We start from the raw sequence: 18,220 nt of genomic DNA, 5'->3' as shown, positions 1-18,220 counted from the left end.
GTAATGTTGCTGTTTTGGGGAGGTGTAGGAAGCAATGTGAAGCATTGCTGGAGAGAAGCCTATGTGAAGGAGGACAGATGGTGGAAGAAAATGGAGGAGGACGGGAGCAGTTTGGGTGGAAGCCTGTAGGTGGTGGGAAGAGAAAACCACAAGGAGAATCGTGACTTACGGAGAACAATGCAGGCAAAAGGAAGGGAAGAAAGAGGAGTGACTTGCAGAAGAAGGCAGCATCTTAGAAGAAGCAGTAAGTCCAAATAGTCAGATAGCAAAGAAAGTTGCATGCTAGAATGTTGCAGTAAAATCCATGTGAACATGAGATAAGGCTGTCAAGGACAGGACTGAGGAAGAGGAAGGGTTTGGGAGACTGGTGCGTAAAGGGGAGATGAACACAGGAGTACTCTGCAGGATCTAGGGGATTTGGCTAGAAGACAGGAGAACCCACTCTGTTTTTGTTGACTTTGGCTCCTCTTTATTGATATTTTAATAAAACATAATGTGCCTCTGGCAAGTTAAAGCTAAATGCTAGATAAGTTTACAGGATTTTTTTGTTTTGCTTCATTTTATATAAAATCTTTCTTTGGAGCTATCTTAAAATCTCCTAAATGACAGGAAATTGCACTCAATATTTCGGAATCTTCCAGGAGAAGGACCCCAGACCCTCCGTTCTTGTTTATTGCTTATACAACGCAGAGTCTTCCTGCCTGCTTAAGCATAAATCAGACTGAACGGCCTCAGGGCTGTATCCCCAACTTATACTGCACATGTATCTTCAGTGGCAGGAGGAAGGCCCTGCTTGGGGAACAAATGGAGAGGAAATCCTTTCTCAGGATCCATTCTCTTCCCGGAGCTCATCCCCTCACCACAGGGCGATTCAATGAGTCAGTCATGGCGATTCCATGACATAGTCGACTTCCTCTCCCTTTTTGACCTGCTTTAGCCACTCATCTCTTTATCCCCCTCGCACTTCACCCTTAGTTACCTTCAAGCGAGTAGCAGCCAACGCTAAGAGAATCCTACTGCAGCTGTAGCCCATCCAGATATAAAAGGGGTTGGGTTATGTGTGCAATATGTTCTTTTTATTTGCAAGTTTGCATGAAGAACGTGTCTGGCAAGTTCTGAGCAGATGGATCAGAGCGCTATGATTTTTTTAAAAAACTTTGGCAAGTACTGCATACCTTTGTGTTTTGGCAGGGGCTCTGCATCTCATATACTAGTCTCTAAAGATTCTACCCTCTGTTTGAGCCTGATTCAGAGACCTTTGCAAGTAATGGAAGGACTTCCATTGATAAGCAGGGGGGCTGTAAAGCCCTTTTAAATCCATAGCACTGAAGGCAGAGTCTGAATTGCTCTACTGCAGAAGTGGTTACAAGAAGAGCTTGAAAATTCACACTGAGAATTTTTGAAAAAAATACAGTCTCTTGCACTAGTGGTGATAAGAAGCTAAGATTTTGATAGCCAGTAGATTCCCAGCTATCGGCAAAAGGTACTGTATGGAAGCTTTGCACTTTACAGCACATGTTTCCACATACAATGAGTAAGAGATTGGAGAGGTTTGCAACAGAATTAAGGGTTTGCTTGTCCTTGTGTCCAAGATAGGATCAAAGACCTCAAACTCAACCAGGGAGTGAGAAAGGACTGAGAATTAGCATGGTCATTTAACTTGAAGCTTCAGAAAGGGCTAGATGAAGTCCCTGAGAGCTGTCTGAGGAGACTTTTGAAATCTGGAACCAGACAGCGAGTGAATCTTTCAGCAGGGTGAATAGTACGTAAGAATTTGGAAACCACAAGTGGCTGCATATGCAGACCTTGGGAATCTGGTTATTCCACTGCAGAGGGTTAGGCTGGAGTCCCCTGCAGGTTTCTTCTAGTTCAGAAGAGGTTATCCTAAATGGCAGTTTTCAGCCATGATGTTGTACATAGCTGAACTTATCTCTGATGTCAACCAGCATTAGCACATCATTTACCACTGGATCTCATTGTTTGGGCTTATTTACTTTGAGCTTACAAGTACATGTCAGGTTATTTCCATTATTTTAAAAGGCCCTTGAAGTTCCAATGGAAACCATGGATAATGACTGATAAGTAAGAGAAAGATTAGTGAGCCTGCCAAGATGTTGTAATACACAAGAACATCGCAGGAGTCTGAAATGACAGAGAAGAGAGGGAAGGAAGGAAATTATCAGGGAGCCAAAAGCATCTGGAGGGAGGAGATCAGACAGTCCAGAATGAATGGAGAGGAAAAACAGATTAATAGCAGGTTTTTACAAGATAATGCCATATTTACTGCTATTCAGTGATTGCAGAACCCACGCTGGCTGACAGCAGTGATGATCCCGAGTTCCAGGGCAATGCAGCAGACAGGACAGATATTTTTTAAGTGGTCATATGATCTTATTATTAAGTTTTGAAAGTTCACCAACTTGTTTTAAGAAACTGTATGTCGCCAAAAATCTTTCCTAACAGTTGGTGACCGTAATTCTCAAACCCAGCTATAAAATGCCCTTGTTGTTGCTAAAGCTTGGCCTTTGATGTGTGCCTAGGATTTTCTTGGCTGCAGCAGATGTATGTCATTGATGCATCAGCCTGTGTATCATCACTGCTGAACCACATTCAGTTTTTTGTTTGTTTGTTTGCTTGCTGGGGAGGTGATGAATTTATTAGCCAAAACTATTCCAGTGTAAATCATACTTAACTGTAATTTTCCTATTCTTCTGCATCTGATTGTGGTAACTATAGAAGACTAGAAGTAGTTATGGGCCAGACTATCAAATCTGAAATGAACTAAACAAGTTGCTGTTCTGGAGTTCTAGTTATTTGAAAGAACCAGTGTGTCTTTCTATCAAATTTTTTCTTTTTATATGTGTAATGAGTCATGAAGACAGGCTGTTCTGGTGTCTGCTTTTGGTGGTTACTGTCTAGAATACATACACTAATGTGTTCATTCAGTTATCCTCTGCTTTAGCTGCCTATGTATATGACAAGGGGAGTAGGCAAAGGAAAATTTGAGCAAAATAATTACTCTTCTATTAACAGAGTCTTGGGGTTTGGAGGTTTTTTGGTTTTGTTTTTGAACCAGTATAATTAAACTGACACCAAGTGCTGCTGCTCTGCTTCTATCAGCCTCTGATATGCCCCATTTTTTAAAGAAGCCATGTTTCTGCTAATTTTGCAAACATTCTGCTTTGTTTGTTATTGTGAATTATAATACTGTTCTCAGTGTACTTTACAGTTTACAAAACACAGACTAAGACAATCCTTGTCCTTACTTTTATGCTCAGAACTGTGTGATAGTTACTTGAGAGTATAAACATGTGTGCATATAAATAAATAGTTTCATCCTCCAGTATTTTATTGAAGATTTCAGCTACTTGATACTTAAATTTTAAAAAAATATATCAGTTAATGCTCTCCAGTTGATCTGAAAAATAAGCATAGCAGGTGGCAGAAGTAATTTAGAGATCAGTATTTTCTGGAAACTCGCTTGTCATTCTTCTGAAACCAGTTCGTGATAAAACTAAAGGTTTTCACTGCTGAGTGCCATGGTCATGGCGATTTGGGGTACACTTCCAAGATGGCATCATCATCCAGCCTCCTCTAATGGAGGAGAAGGAGCACAGACAAATCCCTGCCAGCAGAGCAAAGGGTCTCCCCCTGAAGACTGAGCAGAATGCCATCGCAGAACCAATGAAGAGTAGATTTCAACAGGATTTATGAAATACCAGAAATCTGGCAGGCCTGATGAGGGTGGCATGTGAGTGCTGTCGTCACCCAGATCCCCGACTGGGCTTCCTAAATACGTGTAGCTGTACAAGCAAAAGCAATGCTTTATTTGCATCTGGCTGCTACATGAGCCCTTTCCTGCGATTAACTGCATTATTCATATATTCACATGTTTGTTTTGCCTTGATCTGCTGGCAGGAGCTGCATGTATGTGATATCTAGAGATCCTTCATGAGTACTTGTAAGATAATTTTTTCCCCAGGTGTTTTTAAGAAAGGTCAAAATAGAAAGAAAATTGATAAGGGGAAGCTTAGCAGTGCCCATAGAAAAAGATAGCTGAAAGGCAGGGCTTAAGTGTACAAGATACTTTGTCAAGAAAAGATTAACAAGTGTTTTGGCTAACTATTTGATTTCCTGTGAAAGAGAGGAATCCCAAACAAAAAGAGGGTAGGCAAAACCAAATTGTTCTTAGAATTTAGAACATTGCTACTGAATGAAAATTACTCTGCATACTGAGCTAGAAGTCTGCTGGATAACCTTTTGGTAACACTTCTACCTATTCAGCTCATCCCCACATAATGTGATCATATAGATATGTTCCTTGCATAATCTTTTGTTAGAAAAGGCAGTGTTGCATTATCACTCTTTTGAAAGCAAGACCAAATAAACAGATACACCTGGAAGAACATCCCCATGTTCAGGAGCTGCAGAGATTTTGCACAACCTGAATTTTGAGTTTGTTGATTTTGCGCTTTCACTCACACGTGTGTGAAGGTGTGCGTGCTCACACCTGCACACATGCAGTTGTTGTGCATCATCGGCCACTTGTGCATGCAGGTGTTTACATGTGTCACTCATGAGGGAGGTGAGGTTGTGTGTGTGGAAACTCTGCCTCTTACTCATGCAAGTGATTGAATCTGTCATCTCTACACACAGGTGGTGATGCACAGTACTCCCCCCAACCCAAAAGCCCTAGCCATCCATGTCATGACCCGCAGATATACCAAACTCTTTCTGCCTCTTTAAGAGGGAGTGTTTAGACAAGCTGCCAGAAGGAAATGAGGAAGGATAAAGGGGAAGTTTAACTCAGTATTCCTTCTCTCCAGTGCTGGTTTGGGTTTTTTTTCCCATGTCTTCTGTTAATATTTTTAGTGCACTGAAAACTCTTTTGCACAAAGGCGTACTTTTTGCGCCTTTATTTAGCTCCTGCAGATACAAGTTGTGCAGCAACATTTCTGATAATAGTGTTTGATGTGGTTGCGATGGGCTGAGCATAAAGGTAAGGCAGTGTTTATAGGCAAGGCAAGGCAATGTTTATAGGTAAAGGTAATATCTTTTCTAAGACCAATCCATATAGTTGGAAGAAGTAGACAGGCTTTCAAGCACAAAAGCTGCAAGGCACGGAAGAAGCTTTTCTTCTTTTTTGCAACTAAACTAGTTGATCTAGTGGGAAGAAAGTATTGGTAATACTGAAAGAGAAGTTTTTCAATGGGAATATAGGCTTAAGGGTGTATTGGAAGAAAAAGGTGTGTTGCTGATGGGGAGGGTAAGACCAGAAATGTAGTGCAAAGTACAAAGAAGCAAACCAAAGGGGGAAATTGGCAGAGAAAATGTAAAATGCTTATCTCGTGCAATAATTTCTGGAAGACTCATTTGAAGAACATACTGTAGCTGTAAAAATTTCTGATAGGTTCCTACAAAGAGGCCACTCTGTTTACCACAATGTAGAGTGCAATTGCTTCAGTGTGGATGGAAATATAGAATGCAGTGTAGGAAAAGAAGTGAAGAGTCCTTCATCAAGTTATTTTGTGGGAGGAAATAGACTCTGAGGATCCAACCTAGGATTTTAATATCTGTTAGCTTTCCACACTTCAACGATCTAACAGAAAAAGAAGGAAAAAATGGAAATGGTGAGGCCAGAAGGTAATTCTTGCTTACAGGCAATCAGGCTGTTAAGATCATATATCACCCTAACGCTTTAAAGATACTTAGTCAGCCCAGGAGAAGGAGATTGAAGCAGATGTACTAGTTTCACTAAGTATGGCACTCATCACACTTAACAGCCTTTTGCTTAAAAACCACTAGTGCCTGTTTAACCTATGATGTCAATAGTGGAAGTTATGACATACTTAGTTTGTGACTTTTTAGCTTATTCTTCATAATTTTCTTCCTGAACATGCAGCATAAACAACATAGAGAGAAGCCTTACTTTCAGATATCATAGATACCATAGCATGGATAATATCTTGCTCTTTCAATCCATAGTGTTCATCTTGTCTCACAGTGTCCTACAGTTTTGAAACCTGCAAACACTTGTCATTCAGTTCATCAATGAGGACAGATGTTCTTTGTACCACTGGATACGTGCAGTGATGATTTCTTGTACTTTTACAAATGCCTTTCATGCCAGGTACACACTCCCAGCCCTCGACTGTGTCTTTTGGTAGCAATGGGATTGGGATAAAGACATTTTATTTTGGCTACCAAGGCACAGCTGAATCTTCAGAACGTATCTAAGACCAATTATAGTTAATATCAGGAGATTGCTTTTGGCACATTACTTACTTTTAGATCCTTACATCACTGCCAAAACTGAGGTATGCAGTTTCTGGAGTCTTTGGAAAGATATGACTGTGCAGAAAGGAAGAGAAATGAGCCAAGTTCTTATGTCCCATTTGCCTCACACACACCCCCGCCCCAACACATCTTTGCAGAATGGCAGCTGCATTACATCCTCAGAAACACTTGAGCTGACCTGATAAACACCAAAGGGAAGGCAAAGTTATATTTGTACTTCTCTGGGACTTTCCCAGCATTGATTACTGGTTCTGTCATCCCTCTGGCACTTCTGAGCAGTGGTAGTCCCCTTGCTGCTGCCAGACTCTCTGTAAACAGTTGTTCAAACACTTTGTTTGAACGTTGCCTCATAAGAAGGAGTCCCAATGTTCAATGTTTGAGTGCCCTCAGCTTCTACTGGAGAACTCAGCATCACCTACTAGGGGCACTTAGTAATTTTCTGGACTTGGACCAACATCTTCTCATGTCTTTTTGCTAAATGTGTCGATCAGAAAGAAGGCAAAGAGCTTGTCATGCCACTGTTCTTCTCATAAGGCAAATGTTATTGTGGGAAATGCACTGTAGGCCTTGAGAGGTCTGGCACTCCCTTGAAATAAATAGGGAGACTCTATATGTTGGACAGAATCTGGCCTTTTCAAGCCTGCTTTTCTATTTAATTATGAAAAGCCTAATATTATTATGATGACATAATTTCACACCTCTCTTGAAATATTTGTCTTTACATGTGTTATGCAGTTTCACCATTTTTTTATTCCAGCAGTGTTTGGTAGATGTCAGGTTGGTCTGGGCTGAGAAAATAGGAGGAAACAATGAGACATTGTCAGTTATTCGTCTGGAGATGGACTTGGATGGTTAAAGAAAGAAAGAACCCAAAACAATATATGAAGTCGCACAGCTGGCATGCCAAAAGTTACAAAGTGATGTTATCGTGTGGTATCTTGATTGGAGTTGACAATGTTGCATGGCATTCCAGCTTCCTGCATCGCAAAACTGTCAACATAGTAATAACCAGGAAACCAGAAACCTGTTAGCAGCCAAAAGTCCGGTTGTTTTCGTCCTAGAGTTAGGGTAAATAATAGCAGGCTATGCTTGTATGTGGGAAGGCACTCTCTGAGTTGCTTAGGTAGCAGGAAGACTGTGGGCACTTGAAATTCTAGGCATGTAGTGCTGTGTCTTGAAAGGGAGGGGCTGGGTTTCTTTTGTACAGGTATTTTTTTATTGCATGCTCAGCAGCAAGCTTTGCTGAAACTTTTGACACAAATGCAGATACATCTGGCATCAAAGTCTGGATGGAAGCAGTATCGCTTGTTGCACAAATCCATGTGTGGCCATGATTCACAGCAGGTTAGCTCTGCATGCCCCCAGGCTACCCGTATGGACGATAACTTTTTTTCTGTTTAATGTATGACTAGTACCTGAAGTCAGAGGGAAGGCCGGAAGCATGAATAATGCAATACCGTACAGATTAGTTATGGGTGAGCAATATAATATCTTCAGTATATAGACTACATTGTACAGGCTTTACCTTAGCATCTGATATTATGCTCTAACCAGTGTAAGTATTACGGAAGAAGGTAAAATAGCCTCTTTTGGTGTTCCAGTTACTATGATCTCTTGACCATTTGTGTTGCAGGACAAATTTTCAAGGCAGTCTTCCTGTGTGATTTATCTTAGGAAAGAATATGCGATGGTATGTTTTGCTTGGGAGCATAAGCTGATTTCATTAGGGTGTTTTTATATCACCTTCCTCTCCCCACACACCCTAAGAAAATTCTTTCTGAAAACGTGCCTGAATGTACATCTGCTGCATAGAGGTTTAAGCCATAATAGTTTCTTCTGCTATTTTATAATGTTGGTGGTCCATTTTAATAAAAAACAGTAAATGTTAACCTGTAGGCAATCACATTTGTTGTTTCTTGCAGGTTCTAAAATCTAAAGAATTATCATCACCAGGACAGCGCTACATTGACAGCAAAGTAGTTAAAACAAGAGCTGAAGGAGAATGGTTGTCTTTTGATGTCACTGAGGCTGTACATGAGTGGCTCCATCACAGAGGTGACAACAAGTGCTCTTTGCCTTCAAACCTGCCCCAACTGCTCCTCCATTAACTCAGCAGTATTTCAGGGTCATTCCATGTGTAAAACTCTGCTTACTTTTATGTTTTACAGACAGGAACCTTGGATTTAAGATAAGCTTACATTGTCCATGCTGCACCTTCGTGCCTTCCAATAATTATATCATCCCAAATAAAAGTGAGGAGCTTGAAGCAAGATTTGCAGGTAATGAAAGAAAAAAAACTTTTTAAAATGTTGTGTTACTTATTAATTGACGAGGGAAACAAAGAGCCATTACTGCCTCTCTAAATGGTATTCAGCTGATTCAAAACTTGCTCATTTGAGAATCTTGATTCTCAGCTGGTAGGAAATGGTATTGAAGGCACAAGGGTAAAACTGTATCAGCTGAACTGCTCTAAAACCAGATGGCATGAATAAGCCATCTCATTCCACGTGTGCAGCTTCAGTGCCCGTAAGTGTCTGTGTTACAGTTTGCAGCATGCACACCGGATGTACATACAATTTTGGATGTAGGGAAGGCTGTTGCACAGTAGGCCATGCACTGTTGCATAGTCATGAGAAAACTTGCTGAATATTTTCAAAATAAACCCTTTGACTGCTGTCCATCCTAGCACTGTAAGGGTTCAGGCTTAGCAGAGAAGGCTACTGCTGGGAAGTAGAATTAGGATGGTGTTTGCAGCTGAGGATTGTTAGGATGTAAGCTGCTTGCAGTAGATATGTGTGTGAGCATAGTGTGTTTTATAAGTGTTAAACAATACTTGTTGTGGCAAATTTCTAAAGTATAGGTAAGGCAACAGTTGGCTGCTTTGCTTACAGAAGCATTTTCCTTTGTCCTCAGTGTGTATAGAGGGTCTTTGTAAGTACCTGCACACGTACTTCCAGCTTTTCAGGCACACTAAATATGTCCAGCTACTCTGGTGGTTTTCTTTTTTCTGGTCATATCAGTAATATTTTAAATTACTCTGAGCAATGGCATCAGTCGCTTTGGGAAGAGCTGAACAATAGGTGACAGACTTGTCCTACAGTGTTTTACTGCCAGTGTGTTGTGGGTTGAAGAAACAGCAATGGTTTGCCTGTCTATCTGCTGCTACTTCCAGCAGTGGAAGTCTGATTCTCAGGTGAAGTCAACAGAACTACAGTAGTTAACATTGATTATATATCTACATTGACATGTAGATTTGATTGTAACATATTTGTATATTAGTTACACAAAGTATTTTTTATGCTGACAGCTTGGTAAAAACTTAAAGATTGGATTGAGAGGGCATTAAAAAATAAACAACAGTGTGTGGTTAGGGTTATGGATATATGTACTTCTTATGGACAGCAGACAAGATGATACAGAGTAAATGTATCAAGGTCATATAAGCTCCCTTGTGTTTTTAAGCCATTAAATTTTCAGTTTCAAAAAGCGAAATATTATTTAATTGACTGTGCCATAGTTATCATCCACAAGTACATACAAAACTATGGCTATATTAGAACCAACCCAAATTCTGTTTATACAGTTCTCATTTATTAAAGTACATCATGATTTGGTTCATTTGTTTTCCAAGGATTTGGCTATATTCCTTGTCAAGTATTAAGTTTTTCTAACCATTGTTTCACTGCATTGGAATTTTTTCTCTAAGTAAATACATGTACTGTACATATGATTAAAGCCATTGTGTGTATTTAAAAAATTGTTAGTATGATATTTGGTTGCTGTAATTGCAAACATTATGAAAAGAAAAGTGTATCTTTTTCTCTTTAGATAGTATTATCTGGTTCAAGTATTATCTGGTTAATTTTCAAAAGCATCTTAGCAACAGGCATAACATGAGCTGTTTGGACTCCTAGGAAAGGCTAATACCTTGAGTCTTTTGCCTGTGCTATTGCCACAATAAGAAGCTAGTAAGGCAGTTAGTTTTTCAAGAGAAAATACAAAACGTGAGGTCATTGATTGCTGCTTCAAGAAGTATTTTAATCAATGTCCTTGCCATGCCCATGCAAAAGAAGTGGCTAGAACAACTGACTTTCTGGGAAAAATTAAAAGACTTAAGTAAACTGGCAATGGGAGACAGAGAATTTACAAGCATTAGAAAGAGGTAAATGTGATAGAGAAAACAAATGGGGTAGGTGGAAACAGTGGGAAATCCAGGTGAAGTATCCAGAGCAGCTTTACTGGTGTTATAAGGTTTTTAAAGGTACATAGCTGTTAAAAGATGGGAATACAGCCCTGAGTGTAGTGACAAAAGCACCACTGCTTGGGGCATTTGAAACTAAGCAATGCAGATGCAGTGACTGAAGTAATCTCTCTTACTCATTTCAACAGTTCTGGTAAATGTACTGAAATGCCATTAAATGGCTGTGAATGTGGGAGGGCTGATATAATAGATAACATGAGAACTGTGAATATCTTAGGGATCTTGGGTTGAAATTTGCCCTCACTTCCCCAGTAAACATGCTCAGCTGACACCAATTTTTTTAAAGAGATGGTTTATTTAATTTGTGAAGAAAAAGCAACACAATGTTTATCACCAAAATGTATTTTTTGAAGGTATTGATGACTACACATATTCCAGTGGTGATGTGAAAGCTTTAAAGTCCAATAGGAAAAAATACAGTGGGAAGACCCCACATCTTCTGCTAATGTTATTACCCTCCTACAGACTTGAGTCGCAACAGCCCAGTCGGCGGAAGAAGCGTGCTCTAGATGCTGCCTATTGTTTTAGGTAACTATGCATCCATATTCAGTATACTTATATAGTAGTACCAGCCTGTGAGGTGTAATGCAGTTGCTTATCATGCTTCTTTAGGTTGACATTTATACAGAGCACGGACCCTCATTTGCAGACCCACGGAGTCTGTGTGCAGCAGGTATCTGCCCAATAGTCTCCAGTCTCACAGAGACAGTGGCAGATGAGGAAGGTTGTGGCCTTAGAAAGCAGAAGCTGAGTTCTATCTGGGATGACTCCCAGACCCATCACCCCATAATTGCAGCCAAATTATCACCTCCACTGTGCTCACCTACACAGAGAGGCCACTCAGTAGCACCTGGAGAAAAATACTTACTAGTCCTCCAGGGAAACCGTTAGCTTTGTCTGTATAAGCAAGTCCTGCCATGTCTAAGCACCTGATTTCAGCTACAGTATAAGCTACTATTGATGTGATTTGGTTGTGAATTTTTGGGACTTGGACTTGCCTTCCTGTAAAACATCATTCAGGGAGCAAGCAACTAGATTATTTTTATTCCGTGTGTTGTCTTTGTTATGACCGATGTGTTTGTCTGTATTTTATTTCCCAGGAACGTGCAGGATAATTGCTGTCTGCGTCCTCTTTATATTGACTTCAAGAGGGATCTTGGCTGGAAATGGATTCATGAACCTAAAGGATATCATGCTAATTTCTGTGCAGGAGCCTGCCCATATTTATGGAGCTCAGATACTCAGCACAGCAGGGTAAGAAATGATTTTGCTAATTTTCAGCTTCTATTTTATAACTGTGGGGTAAAATGTGTTTCTGGGACTGACATCAGCATGAATGCCCAAAGCTTGTATTTATTATCTCAATAACTAACGATGATGAAATGTAGCCCTATAGAGGGACTCGCACGTGGCCTCAAGCTGGTGTTAAAGCAGTAAGAATGTGTTGGCCCAGAGATTTTTCTTTTAATGTGTTCATCAATATGACATACAGATAGATTGAATGTTTTTTATGAGTATGAGCTTGGTGTAGCTTTGGGAGGCTGCCTGGGAAGGGACCTTTCATTACAGAGCACAAGTGGAAGATGGCACAATTAGTTCGGTCGGCAAAGACACTGAGGCACTATCAGAGTAACAAAAGGGCTGAGTTGTACCACCTGATTATCACCTACTTTTATGACCTGCCATTTTTCATTTTTTGTTGTTAACTGATATGCTACCATCCTGAATTTCATGAAAATGTACTGATAGATGTGCTTGTTTTACTTCAAAAGATGTATTCATTGTTGTAGTTTGAAAATTTATATGTGAAGGAGCAACATTGTGTCTGGGATGCCAAAGGACTGATAGTTGTCTGAGATGGGACTTTTTATTTTAGGGATTAGATGTGCTATTTTAGCCAACTGCCTTAGGATGAGTAGTATTCTGCTGTAAAGTGCTTGTTCCTCTCAACTGTCAATAAGGATGTCTAGACAGTAAATGTAAGAGGTGGATGTTTGCATCGCAGTTGTCATAAAGTAAGATTTTCACCCTCAGGTCCATACTAAGAATGATGTCTCCCCTTTTTCAAGTCTCCCTTAAAATACCAGATCAGTGTTAGCCAGCAGGCAGAACTCTTAGTGTCCAAGGGGCAGCTTCCTTTCCCTTTGGTCTGTAAAGCCATGACAGTGTGTTCTTCCTGAACTCACAGACCCAGGTAGAGGTATCTTTAGTAGCTGTCAGCAGCTGTGTCATGGTACTGTTAGCAATGTCAGCAGGCAGAAGTATAAATAAGGTAAGTATGTTTCCGTGCTGGTGTGGAGTAGTAGTGTACACGTTTTGGAGCAGCACTTGTTTTTAAAGGAAAAAGGAAGAATAACTGTCATGGTCACAAATATGTGGTTTGGATAGTTGCCCAAGGAGTCAGAAATTGCTCAATAAAGTAGTTAGTGTTGCTGTCCTGAACAGATCTTCTGTCTCTCTAAGCTGCAAATGTTGTGTTGAAGTTCTAGGAAAAGGTCACTTGGTGTTTGGCTAACACATTAATGGCATCCTCAGAAATACCTATGCATCATCAGCGGGTAACCCTACATACTTCCCTTGCAGAGAACCATGCATATGAATCCAACGTGACATAAAGCACCAGCACTGCCAACTTCACCGTAGCTGTTTCTCAACAGGAGTAGCTGCAGCTTGAGTCCTGGTGCTTGCAGGGTGACATTAATGGACTTAGTGAGATGTAGCCAGAGAAGAAAAGCAGAGGAGTGCTTATGCTCTGAAGGGCTCTCTTCCTTTGGTACATTTGTAAAGCCAAAATCCTGTAACAGCAAATGGCAATCTGAAGACACAGATAAAAACCTTTTGTTTCTTCTTTGCATACCAATACAGTGTGCATGTTGATTCAAAGGGCTATGCTTTCAAGGCAGGCTCCAGGCACGTACCTATTTTGAGGTTTAAGACTGTACGGATAAAACCTTAGGAAACTCAGGCAGGTTGTGACACCAGGTTGAACTGGAGAGGCATGAAAAATACTAAAATCCGGGAATCTTCATACTGCTTTCAGTGGGCTTGCTCTCAGGTGCTGTGGGAGGAAGCAATGCAGAAAGGAATTTGCACTGCAGTGGCAGGAAGGCAGAGGTAGCTGTCTTAATCTCTCGTTTTTCCTTTCTCCTTCTAGGTACTCAGCTTGTATAACACCATAAATCCAGAAGCTTCTGCCTCTCCGTGCTGCGTGTCCCAGGATTTGGAACCCCTCACTATCCTCTACTACATTGGCAAAACACCCAAAATCGAACAGCTGTCCAACATGATCGTAAAGTCTTGCAAGTGCAGCTAAAGGATACCCCTGAAACAGCATGATGTGTGTGTATTAAAAAAAAAACCCAAGGAAAATAAGAAAGAGAGAGCGAGAAGGAAAGAAAGAAAAATGAAAATCCAGGTTCATCAGTGTTAAAAGAAAAAAAAAAAGAAGAAAAAAAGCGGTACTAGTCTGAACTGTTTGAAAGTTTGCTTTGTTTTTTTTTTTAAACTGGCATCTGAAGCAAAACATTGAAGGCCTTTATCCTACATTTCACCTACACATAGTGTGAGATAGACAAGAAGCAAAGTTAAAGGAAAAAAAAAAACCTTTTAAAAAATAAACACTGGAAGAAATTTGTTAGTGTTACTATGTGAAAGGAAAAAAACAGGAAAATCCCATGAAGTGGAGTTGCTGTATCTGTCCCGTGCCTTACTTGATCTCTCTGTATTGTTACGCAATAGGCATCCTACCCATTCCTCTTAGTTGTAGAGTTAACAGTGCATTATTTATTTGTGTGTAAAAACTATCAAATGAACATTTCCATATCGCCATTGGAAAAAAAGAAAACGAGCCAATGTGGACAAAGTGGAGACCAAATAAGCTGCCAGAAATACATATAAAGCCTAAAGGAATACAAGCTCAAAAGAATCAGAAAAGTAATGGTTAGTTTAGTTTGATTAAAATAGAAATCAGTTATTACATTATTGAGAAACTCTGCCTTTAAAATACCTTATTTTTCATGCCAGCTGCCTAGAGAGGCTTCTTGTAAGGTCTCAAACCCTTGTTTTAAGTACTGAATAATTTACTAATAAAGGACACTCTGTTTCAGTCTCAAAGACAAGTCTATAAGATTTTTTTTTTTTTTTTTTTTTTACTGTAAATGATTTAAAATGTCAGTTTAGTAAACCAGTGAAATATTTAACATGTACTGGTCTAATCTTCAGACCTTAATATGTTGCTGTATAGCTATGCTATGGGATTTTTTTGTTCTTTTGGTATATGTAACCATACCTAGAGTATTACAATAGGTGGGTAGTAAAAGCCAGCTTAATTGGAAACATATCTGTAGATCTCTATTTGTAAACTATTAAAAAATTAAGTACTTTATGTGTAATGTGTAAATTTTCACCATATTTTTGTACTCTGTAATACTGTCAGCTCTCATGAGTTTGAATTTGAATTTGGGGCTCTTTTTGATCACTCAGAATCATGTGTTTCCCTCTAGCTGGCCAGTATGAGTAGAGTCCCTATATTTTGACTTGCACTACAAATACATGTTTTATAATAATTGCTATACATGTGCTTTGTATATTGTTCATCATTATGACATAAGCTACCTGACTCCATTTGTTTTTCTGTTTTATAAAAAGGATGGATTAAAGCGATCTCTCCCCCCAACCCCCCCCTTCCTCCTCAGTTGTCCCCGTTTGTAACGCTTGAATCGCGATGCGGTTCGGATTCCTAGACCTTTTTATTTCCTTTCGGCTACAGACATTCAAACAGATGGGCAGGGAGCAAGGTGTTGCAAGAAGAGATATCGCAGCCTGGCTGAGGCGAGGCAAACCCTTGCAGAGAATGACATTCACCACTGTGCAGAAGGCTGGTAGGAAGCACCTGCTGCGGCAATGCCCCAAATGCGGCGTGAGCGGCATCGGTTTGCCGTCAGAGGCCGTGCGCCGGCCCGGCAAGCCGCAGGGTCTTGCCCCTGCAGTTAGTCCCTGGGACCGATCCTGCTCCTACTGCAGGTAACAGAGGTTTGCCTTTAACTTCTGCAGTGGCGCAGCAGGCCCCTTTCGGCTATCGGTGTGTGTGTAAGGATATGCAGGATCAGACCCGTGATCTTTGTGAGTTTGCCAAATTTTTTTCAATTTTGTTCACGTTAAAGCTTCTTTTCAAAAAAAAGAAAAGGAAAAAGCAATGTGGGGTTCCTAGGATTTTGTTGTTGTTAGACATGTTTAAATATTATAGAGGGAGTAAAAAAGAAATTCCACGTCACGTACTTCATTTAAAAAAAGCCCCAACCTAAATTAGCAAAAAAAATCACAAAGAAAGCGCATTCAGTTCTTTTCACATGATGAATGGTTTTGCACAGCAAAGCTGGAAAACTACGTTAGAAACATACTGCTTGGACAAGAAGGACATTTTCTGTCATTGACCTGAGTGGTGTCGGGAGGACGCTCCTGAGCTTGATGTTGTCAGCTCCAGTTTTAAGAAGTGCAATTTCTTTGGCTTCAGCAGAACACTGATACAAAACTGAAGTACCGCAGCAGCAGCTTGCACACGCAGCTCCTCGGGACTTCAGTAGAGCCTGTGCTTATTACCTAGATGGAAATGTAGCCCCACAGATGATCTAATCCCACCCGTTGACTCAGCGCAGAGGAGGAGGTATGTTAGACTTCTGATTTATTTAGTGAGTTGAGATGAACAAGTGAAAAATCTGTCCTGCTAACACTTGCTTGAGCCAGACTTACTCCAGTGAGAAGATGCACTGAACTCAGTGAAACTCCTCAGGGTAGTAAATACTCTGGATTTTGCTGTATATGGCAGCAAAATTAGTTTTATCAGGTTCAGTATGAGAACTGTATTTTTGTTGGACAGGAAAGGAGACGAGGATGAACACATTTTACAGAACTTAAATACGTTTCTGCAATTCTCTGCTATGGGAATGCAGCTCAAAACTGGTTTTGAAGCTTTGAAAAAGTGGAATAGGAGATGGCAATAGTTGTCCAACTATACTCACTATGCGCTGGACGCAGCTGAAAATTTCGGTTTGGGTTTGGAATTTTTCTCTAAATTTAAGTATAGAACCTTATTTCTGTAAGTCATTACCCCAAGAGTGAATAGTTGGTTTTTTTTACTTTTTTTTTTCCTCAAAATGCACTGATAGTATTTGAAATACTCTGTTATAAAGCTCCTACAATTTTTTTTGTATGTTTATTAGGCATGTATTTCCCTTTAATTACCAAGGATGTTAGGCCTGATCCTACAATGTGCAGAACTCATGGGTGAAATTCCCCTCTACAGAGTGGGGTAATGTGAGTCCTAAGCACCGCTCAGGTCTGATGTAAATCCCCCTCAAATGATGTTTAGGTGGGTCTGCAACAGCTCAAGGACTTTGTGCCAGAGGCCTTATCACCACGAGGTAATTGCCACTGTCTGAGCAAAGTCCCTGAGAAGTGGTGGGAAATGTTCAGCACCTTGAAAGATTGGACCCAAGGGGCTGACTGGGGCTGAGGGGGAATCTTAGCACTTAGCTGGGTGGGGTAGGACAGCATTTTTTATGTGTTTAGCATCAATACAATTGTATGGTTGGCATGGTTTAAAGGAGAAAAAAAAAAAGGAACTTAAAGGACAGCTGTGTTGTACTCTGGTGATCGATTACTCTGTATTTTAACACATTGTATGTCTGTTTTTGTGGTGCTCTAGTGGTAAATAAATTATTTCAACTATATGCTGGTGTTGCTTTCGTACGGCAGTGTTCTGGCGTAGCTCAGCTCTGGCTCAGCTTAATCCTTGCAAAGCCTGATGAGGCGTGTGATTTTAGCGTGCGGGACCTTGATGCAGTCCAGCACAGGCTGAGGTGAAGAACAACCATCCAGGGTGAGCGTGAATCAATGTCTGCCCTCAGGATTGCTTTCCCCTCAGCCGCTGCAGTATACGTCTTGCTCTGTAGACAAGAAGTGGCTTCTGGTTGACTGCTCTGAGCAGCAGCGTGGTCCCATGTGTGTGCAGGACAGGTACTGCCCTGGGCAGGAGCGGTGCTACCCCACAGCCCCACTGTGCCCGGTCCCTTGCCAGAACCATGCCTTGGCAGTCCTGTCACTGCAGGCACCAGTTTTAGGGGCTTTCCTCTCTGGTAGAGGATATCAAAGTAGTTTCTTCCTTATTTCTGTAGTGCTGTGGGAGGTGAGAAGGTGATCTGTTTCACGACACCCATACATTAAATGGTCCCACACCATTGCGTCCTTCAGCAGAGCTCAGTGAAACTGTTGGGTTTGTGTGTTGTACAAAATAGTCTACAATGGGATGAGGCGGGGTGTTGGAGGAGAGGCAACAGACGCAAGTTGGAACATGGCAAATTCTAGCTTTGTGAAAGGAAAATATTTTTACAGTGGAGGTGGCCAACCTGTGGAACAGGTTGCCCAGGGAGGGCATGACATCTCCATCCTTGGAGCTGCTCAAAACCGGCCAGGCAAGGCTCCACTGCTCTGAGCAGGAGGTTGGGCTGGAACCCCCGCAGACCCCTGCCCACCCCCGTGAGTCTACAAAGTCATGGTCCAACCCAACCACTATTTCTGTCACTGGCTAAAAGGGCTCGAGAAATGCTGGTGATCAACTGCCTCGGCTATTTCAGTTTGTCAGCAGCAGCCACGTAGCCACGTGGA

At 40.9% G+C, this 18,220-nt stretch overlaps 1 protein-coding gene across 1 annotated transcript in view; it reads left to right on the top strand.

The window, feature by feature from the left end:
* The window catches only part of TGFB2 (transforming growth factor beta 2), a 66,467-nt gene extending 49,181 nt beyond the window's left edge, over positions 1–17,286 (top strand). Inside the window, exons 3-7 of the mRNA XM_069800112.1 lie at positions 8,220–8,352; positions 8,466–8,576; positions 10,912–11,086; positions 11,659–11,812; positions 13,713–17,286. Coding sequence (XP_069656213.1) covers positions 8,220–8,352; positions 8,466–8,576; positions 10,912–11,086; positions 11,659–11,812; positions 13,713–13,871 — 732 coding nt within the window. The 3' untranslated portion in view covers positions 13,872–17,286. The remainder of the gene's footprint in view (positions 1–8,219; positions 8,353–8,465; positions 8,577–10,911; positions 11,087–11,658; positions 11,813–13,712) is intronic.
* The last annotated feature ends 934 nt before the right edge of the window (positions 17,287–18,220 follow it).

Source organism: Haliaeetus albicilla, chromosome 13, assembly GCF_947461875.1.
Source record: "Haliaeetus albicilla chromosome 13, bHalAlb1.1, whole genome shotgun sequence".
Taxonomy (NCBI): domain Eukaryota; kingdom Metazoa; phylum Chordata; class Aves; order Accipitriformes; family Accipitridae; genus Haliaeetus; species Haliaeetus albicilla.
The sequence above is the reverse complement of the archived record's forward strand: the minus strand, read 5'-3'. Positions and strand labels throughout refer to the sequence as shown.